General features: G+C 38.0%; 2 protein-coding genes across 4 annotated transcripts in view; one reads left to right on the top strand and one right to left on the bottom strand.

The window, feature by feature from the left end:
* LOC128706434 (glutamate receptor ionotropic, delta-1) overlaps nt 1-15058 on the top strand; it is a 69971-nt gene extending 54913 nt beyond the window's left edge. Inside the window, exon 11 of the mRNA XM_070098561.1 lies at nt 14428-15058. The gene's annotated coding sequence lies outside the window, so the exon portion shown is untranslated. The remainder of the gene's footprint in view (nt 1-14427) is intronic.
* Nucleotides 6305-15606, bottom strand: part of LOC128698240 (uncharacterized protein DKFZp434B061) — a 774041-nt gene continuing 764739 nt past the window's right edge. For all 3 annotated transcript variants that reach the window (XM_053790405.2, XM_053790403.2, XM_070098564.1), the window contains one exon: nt 6305-10626. In XM_053790405.2, coding sequence (XP_053646380.1) covers nt 10155-10626 — 472 coding nt within the window. In that variant the 3' untranslated portion in view covers nt 6305-10154. The remainder of the gene's footprint in view (nt 10627-15606) is intronic.

Here is a 15606-nt window from a genome sequence, read left to right as displayed (position 1 = left end):
TCACTAGTGACTGTGGAATTACTAACTCGTCTGCTAGGAGTACTCAACTCGACTATTCGATACAGTAATTCTTGGCTCATTACAAAGTCACTAATGGGTACTGGTGGCTTCACAGTAAGAATAAGCTCTTCCTGGAGCAGGAATCGAATCACACCAGACACAAGGGATCGGTTCTTTGGGCATTTTTGACATCCTCGACAGTAAATAGAGGATCTGCAGTAACTACACTAACGTGTCGCGATAAAGCATCTGCGACTACATTCGACTTGCCAGGTAAATTTTCAAAAGTGGGATTGAACTCTTGGATAGTCAAGGTCCATCTGGCTAACCTTCCAGTAGGCTGTTTGTTCTGGAATAAAGGTAACAGTTCTTCCTTACTGGAGGAAAGAACAAACTCGGTGGAGTGGATGACTCCCCCCGGTTGAAAAAATTAACGCTATAACACGCAATATGAGCAAGGGAGAACGAATCTACTATCTCAACTGCAAGCACAGGAGAAAAGAAATGAACACGGTGAACAATGCTGATATTCAATCTGAGTCGCACACAGTGACAAGAGGTATCAGCTATAAAGAAACTACACTTACAACGTTAACATGTGAAAGTTATTCGAGAAATAACTTCTTACAATGCACTGATTACTGTCAACTAGGATGGGATCACCATCTGGAACATTAGGAACAACAACAGACACTCTAGTGAGAACACTAGCTGTAACAGAGACGTCTTTCTGCAGACAGCATGTCACATCAACAAGAGATGGCATTACTAGTTGCAAGTAATCGTTATCTGACAAGGCATCCCCTGTGGAGAAACTACTACTCGAACTAGCAGTCATGGCAGGGATAGGCTGTGCACTCAAGGCAGTCTGAGTGTCCCCGGACACTTGAGGCAACGGAACACTATCCTGCAAGGCTGAAGGTATAGGTGGAACACAGACGGGAATGACAGAATTACTAGTGCCTGACCGCTCGGCTACGTTAATAAGTAATTCACGGATCTATAGGAACTTAAGCTGAACTTCACATTTCGCAGCACTTTAACAAATCTCAGATACAAGCTGTGAGAACAAACACATTGCTCAAGGGCTAGGTATTGTCTTTCAGTCAGTAAGGGAATGTTGGTACTGTGGACTGATTCATATTGACTTTGACTGGAATGATACACTAAGTGAACGTTCAAAAGTGACTGGGACATCTTCTCAGTGAAAATACTGAAGGGCATAAGTCAAGAAAAAAATAGAGAGAATGACACAGTAAGCTTAAATGGAAAAAAATGCTTAACTATTCTGCATAAGTAATTAAAAATTGACAAGTTACACAGTAAGCAAAGAACTCACACAAGAATAATATGCAACTTAACAAACACTGAAAATCAAGAGAACTTGTACTTTGCTCAAATCTAATATGCTCAACTTTTACTTTAAATTGAATAAATGGCACAGTGAGTTGTCTTTACTTTCAATGCAACAAGGAAAATACACAATAAAATAATAAAATGGACTCAATAAACTTGTGCAAAAATTAAAACAAACACACAATTCACTGAAAAATAAAATAAAATGACAGACAGAATAAAATACTATGCACAGAACAGAGCATAAGAAACTGCACTGTAATAAACTGTATTGCACAACACTGCATAAAATTTTCTGCAAGAAAAACTTTAATAGCAACACAATATTTGCACAAGAATTATTGCAAAATGAGTCTATGTGCAATAATAAAAATTATAACACACAAGAAAAGAAATATATCAAGGAATGAACACTTTAACTCTTAACTGCACTTAAACAACAAGCAAAAGAACAATTTACTTTAAAAGGAGAACTTAAAAATTGCAATAAGAGTGAATTTGTTCAATAAAATATGAAAAAAAATAATAGGTGCAAAAAAAAAAAACACACAACAAAAAGAAATACAACACTTACAGTGATGCAGAACACAAAACATCAATATAAACACAGTACTAGAATTTTCTTGCAATGAAACTTGATGTGTGAAAAATTTTGTAAATGTGAGCTCTTGCTGGGACTTTAAAAATGGCACTATTGTCTGTGGAAATAAGACAAATTAAACACTGGCTGAATAAAGGAATATGAACACAAGAATGTTCAACACACAGGGAACAAAAATAAAAAATTACACAAATGCTGGGAAGAGAAAATAACAGACAACACTGAGTTGTGATGCAGAATATGAGGTGAAAAATTACTGAATTAATTCACTGGAATTCTGAAGTTTAAACACAAGTTCTATACTGCTCATATGTTGCACACACAACCAAGGAAACACTAAGTACTTACTTCAAGTGTATAAAAAGATACACAACACAACAGATATACAATAATGCACGAAAATTAACACTGAATTAAGGAGATTAAAAGAAATGAATGCAATCAGTACATGATAAACAGAGTCTGATCAAGAGTCACTGAATGTCACTAAGAGAAAAATTCACTGGGAACACAAAAGAATTGTCTCAACACTCGCAAATGTCTCAAAAAAAAAATATTATAGCTGTAACACTTGAAAAAATGAGATTGATGGATTGCTTATATCGTCTTGCTGCTGTCCTCTGCACAGATGATCGTAGAATTGCGCTTAAATCGGCGAGAGACAACACACAGGAGGCTTTATAAAGATGGCGCGAACACACTCTAGCTCTTGACCCCCTATGTGGTCCTTAAAATATGGTGCTACAACCCTTAGCAGTGCACCAAAACACTGATGAGGTAGGTGAGATGTAATGGCCGACTGTAGTTGGGTTTGTGGGTAATGGCTGAGCGAGGCGTCTGAGACCGGCAATGGTGCGACACACGTGATCGTGAGTGGTTGGGCTTATGGGTTGAACGTCGTAAGCCTCACTGAGAAAACCCACACTGCCGACTGGCTTAAAATAAACCCACGAAATACTACAACACCACAAGGATGACAAGGAGCACTCAGAATGCTTGGAACTTGAATCACAAGCGATGAAGGCTACTCACGTGGCTTGCTTGAATACTGGGGTAAGACACCTGGGTTAGTTGCTAGCTGGCTTATCTTAACCCTTCACACAGAATAGCTTGATAACTTCACACGAGGAGCACAGCAGGGGTGGAAGCTGGCTTGGCAGGCAAAATAATTGGATGGAGTAGGCTAGGCTGGACTGGGCTCGGGTGTTCTGACTCCCCCACCACAGACTGGAAGCTGGCTTATTTTGCAAACTCGGGTCAACCCCTCGGGAGTAATGCAAAAGCAGATAACCACTAATACAAAGAGACTGACCAGTGAATAATGTAGAAGCTGGTAGAGTAGCTGGCTTGAGGTAGCTGGATGGGGTGAACCTCGGTAGGCCTACTGGTAACACGAAATGGCCGTCTTGCTGGTCGACAACTTTATCTCCCGAAATCGCTGTAATCGTCAGAATTACAGGCTCACCGCTGTCACCATTTGTCGTAAGGGGTTCTTGAATGGAGATATCGTAGGTAGAAAGTAGACACACTTGTAGGATGGTAAATGTATTGTCAGACTGAGATGAGAGATGGAGCCCGGTGCCTAGCCTGTTCACGCCTCTAAGGTCTGCCGCCGAGTGAGGCCGGGACAGAGGAATGGGCCTCCTCGTGTGCATCCCGTGACGTCACACCAAGTCACAGGCCTACGAGGGATCTCGTGTCTAAAGCACAGGGATGATACTAATATGCTATGCTATATAATACAGGGAATACAGGGATCAGCAACTATGCTGACATCTTTACATGTCCGAACCACCTCAACAACCCTTCCTCAGCCCTCTGGACAACAGTTTTGGCAATCCCGCACCTCCTCCTAACTTCCAAACTACGAATTCTCTGCATTATATTCACACCACACATTGCCCTCAGACATGACATCTCCACTGCCTCCAGCCTTCTCCTCACTGCAACATGCATCACCCATGCTTCACACCCATACAGGAGCGTTGGTAAAACTATACTCTCATACATTCCCCTCTTTGCTTCCAAGGACAAAGTTCTTTGTCTCCACAGACTCCTAAGTGCACCGCTCACCCTTTTCCCCTCATCAATTCTGTGATTCACCTCATCTTTCATAGACCCATCTGCTGACATGTCCACTCCCAAATATCTGAATACATTCACCTCCTCCATACTCTCTCCGTCCAATCTGATATCCAATCTTTCATCATCTAATCTTTTTGTTATCCTCATAACCTTACTCTTTCCTGTATTCACTTTCAATTTTCTTCTTTTACATACCCTACCAGATTCATTCACCAACCTCTGCAACTTCTCTTCAAAATCACCCAAGAGCACAGTGTCATCAGCAAAGAGCAACTGTGACAACTCCCACTTTGTGTGATTCTTTATCTTTTAACTCCACACCTCTTGCCAAGACCCTCGCATTTAATTCTCTTACAACCCCATATAAATATATTGAACAACCACGGTGACATCACACATCCTTGTCTAAGGCCTACTTTTACTGGGAAATAATCTCCCTCTTTCCTACATACTCTAACTTGAGCCTTGCTATCCTCGTAAAAACTCTTCACTGCTTTCAGTAACCTACCTCCTATACCATACATCTGCCACATTGCCCCCCTATCCACCCTGTCATACGCCTTTTCCAAATCCATAAATGCCACAAAAACCTCTTTAGCCTTATCTAAATACTGTTCACTTATATGTTTCACTGTAAACACCTGGTCCACACACCCCCTACCTTTCCTAAAGCCTCCTTGTTCATCTGCTATCCTATTCTCTGTCATACTCTTAATTCTTTCAATAATAACTCTACCATACACTTTACCAGGTATACTCAACAGACTTATCTCCCCCTATAATTTTTGAACTCTCTTTTTGTCCCCTTTGCCTTTATACAAAGGAACTATGCGTGCTTTCTGCCAATCCCTAGGTACCTTACCCTCTTCCATACATTTATTAAATAATAGCACCAACCACTCCTAAACTATATCCCCACCTGCTTTTAACATTTCTATCTTTATCCCAGCTGCCTTACCCCCTTTCATTTTATCTACTGCCTCACAAACTTCCCCCACACTCACAACTGGCTCTTCCTCACTCCTACAAGATGTTATTCCTCCTTGCCCTATACACGAAATCACAGCTTCCCTATCTTCATCAACATTCAACAATTCCTAAAAATATTCCCTCCATCTTCCCAATACCTCTAACTCTCCATTTAGTAACTCTCCTCTCCTATTTTTAACTGACAAATCCATTTGTTCTCTAGGCTTCCTTAACTTGTTAATCTCACTCCAAAACTTTTTATTTTCAACAAAATTTGTTGATAACATCTCACCTACTCTCATTTGCTCTCTTTTTACATTGCTTCACCACTCTCTTAACCTCTCTCTCTCTCCATATACTCTTCCCTCCTTGCATCACTTCTACTTTGTAAAAACTTCTCATATGCCAACTTTTTCTCCCTTACTACTCTCTTTACATCATTCCACCAATCGCTCCCCTTCTCTCCTGTAACCACAAACTTCTGCTGAACACTAACACTACATTTTTTAAACCTACCCCATTGCCTATGCTCTCATTAGCCCATCTATCCTCCAATAGTTGTTTATATCTTACCCTACTGCCTCCTCTTTTAGTTTATAAACCTTCACCTCTCTCTTACCTGATGCTTCTATTCTCCTTGTGTCCCATCTACCTTTTACTCTCAGTGTAGCTACAACTAGAAAGTGATCTGATATATCTGTGGCCCCTCTATAAACATGTACATCCTGAAGTCTACTCAACAGTCTTTTATCTACCAATACATAATCCAACAAACTACTGTCATTTCGCCCTACATCATATCTTGTATACTTATTTATCCTCTTTTTCTTAAAATATGTATTATCTATAACTAAACCCCTTTCTATACAAAGTTCAAGCAAAGGGCTCCCATTATCATTTACACCTGGCACCCCAAACTTACCTACCACACCCTCTCTAAAAGTTTCTCCTACTTTAGCATTCATGTCCCCTACCACAATTACTCTCTCACTTGGTTCAAAGGTTCCTATACATAACATCTCCCAAAATCTCTCTCTCCTCTACTCTTTGTAATCTCTTTATTTACCCTTTTCAAAGAATTAAGAAAGGCACTCTTAATTAACAGAGGATAATGATATGAGATATGGAAGAACTGTATAGTTAACCATTACATAATGTGCAAATGCAATTGTAGTAAATCCCCAAATGTAATGCAAAGTTACATAGAAACTGATATTAGATAAAATGTTGCATTCCCTCAAGTTTGGACTATGCATGTACTGTAGAGTATTTGGAATATAGGGAAACACAGGCTCTGGAAAACAAACACTTTATTTATGCAATTATTTATATATTTCACAATGATTTTGGTACAAATACATGTAATTACCTCTACCTTAATGAATGATCGACAAAATGCCATATGCGGGTGGTATGATTCTTTTTGACCTGTCAACTTGTATCTTCCCTCCCCTCCCCCAAATCACATGCCACAATGTTAATAACCTGTTTACTTACAACCATACACCCTCTAAGCATTAGTCCTCTGATAATATTTATTTAATATTTACATGACTTTAGAATTACTGTATATGCAGAACCCCTGTGCCATAACTGTCACACAATATAGTGAAATTCTTCGTCCCATAAAGACCCATTTTTTTCTCCCTACCTCTGACTTGCAAGCAGACAGGCCAGAGAAAATTCAGTATATTACTATGGAGAAGCTTCTAACAGGATGTATCACCATGCATAAGGATGTTCCAGGTGTAGCAGTTCATAAATTGCTATACCTTGGGCACCATCAAAGTTAGGGCTGAGATTGAGAACACACAGCTTGACTGGAACGTCCATATGTACTTGGCTGTTTGATATCTATAACTTCTGGCAATATACAATGAAGCCACAAGTATAAGGTGTGCAAAGACTCCTTCCTATCTGTAATCATATGTGACAAAGAGATGGATTTATGTATATAAGTCTATATAACCTTCAGTAGCAAAGATGTTTTGATGTATTGGCAGTTATTTATGCATAACAGTAACATTATACAATATCTTGATGCACATGTTCTTGTATACAAAGAGAAAAATAATTGACAATTTCATTCAACAAAAACAATGAGGATATGTGTGTAGGTGAATTTGTAGTACTCAGATATTCACAGCTCACCTGATATTTATATTTACTTTTTTGTTGGCATTTCTGATTAGTTTCTTTAGGTCAACATTTTAAAGTCGTCTATATAACTACAAATAATACCTGTCTTTTGGAGATATTCATCAGCATCACAAGACAAGATCCCACAATAAGACAGTGTTGAAACGTACAATTCTACATTGTAATCGTATTAAACATAATCGTCATAGAAATTCACCATGCATATTGAGTCCCTCTTGAAGGCAGCAAGTTGTCATTCATTATAGTTTAATAATTTGAATTGATAAATGTGCTCTCTCCATAAAGTTCCTCAGAATCTAACTTCTGAGAAAAATCTTCCAATTACATTATAATGAATGAATCTAACAAAAGGAACTAAGTGCTTTACTCCTATATGCTTTTTACAATGATGAATTTATGTAAAATTTACATATGAACCTCTATCAATAAACTATGTACACATTCTCTTTCTTCCTTAGCCTGTAAGTAATGTCAGAAATAATGTAATTACCCTGCTAAAAATATAAATAAATAAAATATGTAACAACCTATTTTTCAAAGTGCAACTACAATGTATTAATTGCAAAAAAATGTGTAATGTTCATTTTATATCAAGATTTTAAATCTCAAATATACAATTAATAGATAAAAATTCAGAATGTAATAATTGTTGTGTTCATTTAAAATTTTAAAAATTCCAAAAAGTGCAATATACGTGCATACGTTAAGTTTGATGTTCACTCGGTACTGGACAGATAAGAAATGAGTTGCTAATACTGTCTACGCAAGTATTGAAGAGATGTAAAGTACTATACAACACCTTTATAATGTGAACATTATCTTTTAGAAGACCATGAGTGTGTTTGCCAGTGTTATATTCACTTATTCTTCCAAGCCAATTTCACAAACTCAAAATTTCAGATATGGACAAACAAAAATATATATATATACATAAAATATCAGTGAAAAAAAAAACTGCAATATTATACTGTGGAAAAAATATCACATTTAGAATTTGACTGAGCTATATGTTAATTATAGAACTAAACTCAAATGAGCTACGAGTTACTAAAATTCCTGGAAATTAGTATTTGTAAAATAAAAATGGAATAAAACAGCGCAACAAAATCAGTGGAGGTAAAAACCTATTTCATGCCAAATACTGATATTCTTTATAGTGTCAAATTATCACCATATGGCAGTATCATGTTGAAATATAAAATGCTGCAAAATACAGATAAAATGAATTGTTTAATCAAGGAGATCAATGTGTAATATTTTCAATTTTATATCTAAAGAAATCCAAACTCAAAAATATAAGGTAACCATATCACAAGCATGTAATAACTTTCATTCATCATACAGGTCATGGGTTCTTGCACCACAAAAGTCAATTCAAACTGTGTACAAATTCTGAGGTTGTACAACATCATTTGGAACACAATGCTTACAAACTCTTGACATGCACCTAACAAACACATGAACAATACCTGTTTCTTCACTGCATTAACTATCATTGATGATAAATTAATTCTCAAATTACACATCTGTCAAATTTACAAGTTTTCAATATAGTTTATTTTCAGGTAAGGGACTGACTTCCTCATCTAGTGAAAATTACACGAAGAAATTTTTCTCACATTCAAGAGTTTTTATTAAAATTTACTTAAGACCTTTGTGTGGTTATACCAGGTTATTTGTCCACACTGTTTTAACGAAAATGAACAGAATTTATCAGGTTTACTTTATGAAGCAATGATTATGTAACTGGTCATCCAAGAAAGCTGCCATTACAATGGTCTGCTATGTGATCATATCTTATCCCTGTTGAAGGGTGACATGGGAAGTGGTGAAGCAGCTGTGAGAATGTGGCTAGCCCACTGCCCCTAGCACCATGGTTATCCCTATCTACCTTGCTCGCAACTGCCACCACCATAGCCATACCACACTCCTTATAACTCCTGACAATCTTGCACACTCTAGGAGTACAACCTTTAAATAAAAAATCTTACAACATTGAGGATTATACCTCATTATATAGGAACCTACAGTATCCGACTTACAGCCCCTCCAGACATTATTTATAAAATTCTACAACCTCAAGCAGAATGACCCTTCCCAATACAGTCTTCTAAAAATTTTATCACTATGGATTATCCACTTCAGCAATGAAGAATATTTACATTCACATAAAAATTTGATCAGTCAGTTAAATTGAGGAGATTCAAGTTACAATCCTTCTATAGAAGGAGCTTATTTCTTCAACTAGGGATTTCCTCCCTAGAGAAGCCTCTTCCATCACACTTCACACTACATCCAGACACTTAATAAGTGCTCGTCATGTCAGAGACATTGCTTCAGTGTTTAATAACTTTCAAACACTGACGTGTACTGCCGGTTGTAAACACTGAAGAAGTGTCAAGCATACCCCAAGACACTGGATGAGTGCCTAGAGGCCAAGGCACTACAACACACGAGTGCTTGTTGGACCTTACTGAATACTTGTCAGGCTATCCTTAAGTCCCATGTGAATGCCTAGTCATTCTCTAGATACTTCATGAGTATCTGGTGAGGCCCTAGACAATTGGGAGCTGCAGGCAGTGTGCAAGTACCTGAAGGCTCCCCTGCAACATACGAGTTTCTGACTGTGCAGACACTCGCAGGAGCAAAGAAATATAATAAATCTGGCCAACTAGTAATGTAGTGTGTGTTTCAGTGATTAAATGAAGGCAATCTAAGCAGAGAGAAATAACCATTTTGTTTACCTAGCAGAAAACTATATAAGAAATTATTAAGATACATAAAATATATTTTCGTCATTCTTTGGAACACTTTTAATAAGAGTCGTGGTGGATTGTGCACACAGCAGAGAAGACAAAGCACATGTTAAGTCAAGCAACACCGCACTTCTAGCCCCAGGATTACTCCATGCGTGTCTTAGTCTTACTGCTAGGGCGACTAGTGTTACGCCCTCGCCCTGTCCACGCCCACCCATTTGCCCACACTATTGGATCACGCAGCAGTTACACTTGCTTTTCTTCTTAATGACAACATGTTCAACGTGGGCAGCGTCTGTGGGAGTGACCGTGACATGTGTCACCTCAACAGTGCCTGGCGTAGAGTTTTCTGGTGCTGCTGATCCATTGGCACCTGCCTTCCCTGGGGGCGATGGTGTGCTGTCCATCAATGGCTTTGTTGGTACTGCTGTTGGTGTTGGCTGATGCTGCTGCTGCAGTTGCTGCGGTTGTTGTTGCTGTTGAGGAGAAGCATCTTTTGGTGAGAAAAGAGGCTCCGTGACAGCCTCTTTTCCAGTTGGAGATGATTGAGGGCCATCTATGGAGTCTGTGAAGTCTCCAGGTCGTTGGCCTGCCTGCCCTTGTAGTGGCCGGCCTGATTTAATAAGCTGAACAATCTCATCAGCCTCTCGGGAGATATCACCATCAGGCCGGAAAGGGTTGTCACGTCCACTGTCCGTGCTGCAAAGTACAAAAGGGTACTTACTATACTGCATAACTGATAGGATATTGTGTATTTAAATTTTATTACCTAAGTTGTGTAAAACAAGCAAATATAATTTGACAGTACAACCTACTGTAAATTACATCCTAGTCTGAGACTGACACAAGGGCTATTATACTGTGTTGAGAAACCATGTGCAAGTACTGCAATTAGTTGCTCTGAGCGATGACTAAGTCCATCACGTGTAAAGAGTTCACAAATTTAATTACAATAATTCTAAATTTGTACACATATACGTAGCTCCTTAAGAGATCAGAGGGTACTTTTGCAGGGGTACTGTAAGTGCAGTACGCTAAAAGCATAAGGGTATAAGGCTTTCCAGTACTTTCCATTCATACATTTTTTTTTTTTTAAACACATAATGTAACAGTAAGGTGCATGATTTCCAGATGCACTTCATGGTAGGTGGAATCAAAATGCAAGTGCCTAGTTTTTGACTACATATTTTAGCATTTCTTATTCGAAGCTTATTCTTCACATACGGTTAACAGAACTTTTTAAAACTATATCTGAAATTTATAAAACAAGAACTACTCACTATTCTCAAATCAGAGGATAAAAAAAAGGTAACAATCTAATGAACAAATGGACTGATGGGACCAAGTGGCAAAAAGACAAAATGCTACTATTATGATTATTTAACTCTAGCAATTTTTTTGTCATGGTGCTGTTATAAATTATTGATACACTGAAAAACAATATCCTAGGACCTAGGAGCATCTTGGGAACAAGCTCAAGTTATTATTTTGCTGTAAACTAGAAACAGAATCAACAGAGTTCAAAAAATGTTTTACAGTACTGACAGTGAAGCCATGCCAGTGCAGAGACTATTGCTAAGATAAAGTATTGATTATGGTAAATACAACAAAACCTCTCATTAATGGATTTTGCAAAAGAAAAAAAGAAAAAAAGGCCTGACAAATGCTCTCATTATCAGAGAAAAATCTGCAATTCCACATTTTGCCCATAGGCATAATGTCCAGTTACCTTCTGAAGTATTTGTCCAAGTCTACTAACTCCCTAAACCTAATAACAGCAGCAGAAATACCATTAGTAACATTAAAAGAAACAAACAGCAAGTGAAGCACAAATAATAGCAGAAGAACCAGCACTGGCAAAAGCACCAACAACAGCAGAAGACATTAAGAACAACAGCAACAGATGAACCAACAGCAGCAGGAGAGACAAGGGGGGCCTAAGGGAGGCCACCCTTGGTTCTCCTCTGCTACTTCCCCTTTAAGCTGGACTACCTGACCTTTAAGTCCAGACTGGTAAATCCCCACACAATGTAGGTTTCTCTCACCTCACTTCCCTAAAATATAAGGATGCCCTAGATGTATTAAGGAATCAAAGATGGCCTCAATGACAAAAGAGGTGCTCATTATATATCCTGGATGTAAGAAGTCTGACAACTGCTGTGAACATAAACAATGAACTCTCAACTGCTCTAGACTTTTCCAGAGATGTGCCTTGTTAGTGGTAAAGGAATCTTTATTCATGGAATTTAAGCTACCCTCCAATTCTAGGACCAAATCTGACTCTGCACTACTTCTCCCATTCCCCATTCACTACATAAGTGACCCTTAGGTGTTCAGAACTTTTCACTGATCATAACGTCAATCACCCTCTCCATGCCTGTATTGGTTAGGGGTTTAGATGCTAAAAAAAAAAAAGTTTATGAAGAACAATATGTAGTGCCCTAAAACTTGGTGCCTGAACACATTTTAAAGCCCTGAGGTGACCTAAAAAGAAACAAAAGTTACTAGCCCCTTGCTCCAATAATGGAATAATGTAAACATATATTTTTCTTTGGGTAATGGGGTGAAGCAGATGACTGTTCCAAGTCCTGGCTTGTTTTTAGTGTTCCTGGCTCCACTATAAAACAGATTTGAGTGTGTGGCACTGTAATATTGACAACACGTTTTCGAGTATGTAGACTGTATTGACAATTTGCTTGAATATGCAACTATTGACAAAACATATTCGGACAGGCAGATGGTATTGATAACAAGTGTTTGGTTATGCAGGTGGTATGTTTTTGCTTGCACCCACCAAAAGATTCTGAAACTAATGATAAAGATATGTGAAAAATATTTAAGTGAATTTAATTTAACTTTTAATTCCAGCAAGCAAACACTATTTGTACTGTACTTCCCTTGGAATTTTTAAGCATGGCCATAATAGCCAAGTACCCAGACCCTTTAAGCTACCTTGATTCTAGTAAGATTTCTTCAGCCAAAACCTTGAAGCAACCTTCCCTTTCCTTGGACTGGCATGCAAGTTTGTATACCTGTACCTTTGATGAGTTTTGAGTCTTTCTACTCCGGGAGCCTGGTCATAATACTTAAAATAATGGCAAAACCCAATGGATCTACCTACCTGGAGGCTATTCCGGGGATCAATGCCCCCACGGCCCAGTCAACGACCAGGCCTCCCGGTGGATCAGGGCCTGATCAACCAGGCTGTTACTGCTGGCCGCACGCAATTCAACGTACGAACCACAGCCTGGCTGATCCGGCACTGACTTTAGGTATCTGTCCAGCTCACTCTTGAAGGCAGCCAGGGGTTTATTGGTAATTTCCCTTATGCTTGGTGGGAGGCTGTTGAACAGTCTTGGGCCCCAGACACTTATGGTGTTTTCTCTTAGTATACCAATGGTGCCCCTACTTTTAATTGGGGGTATTTTGCATAGCCTGCCCAGTCTTTTACTTTCATAGGGAGTGATTTCTGTGTGCAGATTTAGGACCATTCCTTCCAGGATTTTCAAAGTGTAGATTATGATATATCTCTCCCTCCTGCGTTCCAACGAGTACAAGTCAAGTGCTTCCAAGCGTTCCCAGTAGTTAAGGTGCTTGACAGAACTTATACGTGCAGTAAAGGATCTCTGTACACTCTCTAGATCTGCGATTTCACCTGCTTTGAATGGAGATGTTAATGTACAGCAGTATTCCAGCCTAGAGGGAACTATACTTTTAGCTGCTTTATTTTAATTGTACACTGCAGGTAGAGAGTGGCAAAAATTGACTCAAATGTTCTGCTTAACTTTGGGCAAAACATTGTATTACAAGGATCCTCTGCTACCAGTCTTTATTCCCAATGTTCATGGCAATATACAGTAGACTATTGACTAAGACAACATTTATATTTCTCAGAACAGTGTATAATTAAAAATCATGTAAAATGAGCAAAAGAACTTGTAGGAATCCACGAATCCCCCAAAATATCAACCAAATTTTTTAAGGCCTTGTAAGTTGTCAAGACTTAAAAAATAATTAAGTTTTCCATTCCTTAAAATATAGTTGTCATTGCTTGTTGATCTAAAAATGTGTGGAGAGGGTTGATGTGAACCCTAAACAATACCTGTACAAACATATGGTAGGTAGTTCAGCAACCACAACCTGCCACAACTATCACCTGTCACCAAACAACTACAATCACCTGCAACCATCATTAAAAATACCACATAGTTCTAGACATAAGAACAGATTTTTTACTAAATAAACATGGCTAAAGTAATATCCCATATAAAATGAGTGCCAGCTCTCCAAAAAAATATCTAAATAGTGAAAAACTATCTGAGGTTATTACTTGGTCCTGTCATTATTATTGGGTTTGAGAGCTGTGATAAACCAAGGGACAGTGTCCATCTCACTGTTATGAAACTGACTACCAGAATGTTTTTGTAAATATAAACAACTGATATTAATTTATATACAAAATTAAATAAAATATCATTTCCCTCACATTTTCAATTATAGAAATGAGTAAGGAGCAGAGGATGGAGGGAGGGACAAGCAGATGTCAACATTGCAAGCATCCCTCACACATCATTTATTAATCATGAAATACAAGTTTATCAGCGACATCAGCTAAATGTATGCACACTGTTTATGAAGTAGATACTGTATACACATATATCCAGATTCCTCTTATTTTTTTTACCCCTGATTATGCAAATGAAGAGAAGGTGAAGACACATTACACTAATGATGGTGGTAGTGTCTCAGACAAGTAAAGAACCAGTGAATCCAGAACCTGCAAGTCATTTATTCATCACAAAATAAAAACGTTTAATAACCAAAGTGATGCACAATGTATATACCCTAGGTACTGTATTCACATTATATTGAGTTTACTCTCATTAAAACCCTGATTATGCAAATGTAATGAAGCAAAGGACATAAAACTTTGATTATCAATTTGTATAGTTTCAGAATCTTCAGATACAAAGAATAAGAAAACACTGCATGTATTGATAGGTATGAAGGAAACAACTAATTTAGTCACATCTATTAATAAAACCTGTGACTCCTGTGGTGATAAACAGTTTATATATACATGGCATGCTCTGTGATGGCCCTGTGAACTCAAAACAAACATTCATCATGGTGGTGCCTCAAGATCATCCCTTCATTTTCTCATTTAATTACTTTTCACACTGACTCACAAAATCGTAATGACACGATTGCAAACAAATCACGATAAGGGTTTGCTGTGAGTTCAATCCCCACCTGTACCATGGTTTGTTTACTTTTTGCACTATTATCAATAACCATCCTATTCAATATTTGTATAAATAAACTTAGGATAAATGACTCTTAAAAACACAGCAATGTATTGTTACAGCAGAATTAAAAGTTGCCAGCGTGACGACTGAAAATATGTACAATTTTTTTTACCGTTATATAGCAAAAATGTACTAACAGACTGCATCTTAATCAATGGCTTACTATAACTGTAAATTGTGTGTACAATACGTATTATATTAGATACACACTAGAGTACTTATTTTTTTTTTTTTTTAACACTGTGATGTACACCTAATGGCCTGTTGGAATATAGAATGACAAGGTTCGGGGGAAGGGAAGAAGTGCCTAGAAGCAGCTGTCATTATGGTATATAACACCATTAAGCAAGATCAAAACACTTTCAGCCAA

This window comes from Cherax quadricarinatus, chromosome 63 (genome assembly GCF_038502225.1).
Source record: "Cherax quadricarinatus isolate ZL_2023a chromosome 63, ASM3850222v1, whole genome shotgun sequence".
NCBI classification, from domain to species: Eukaryota; Metazoa; Arthropoda; class Malacostraca; order Decapoda; family Parastacidae; genus Cherax; species Cherax quadricarinatus.
This window is presented reverse-complemented; position numbering and strand designations above follow the sequence as displayed.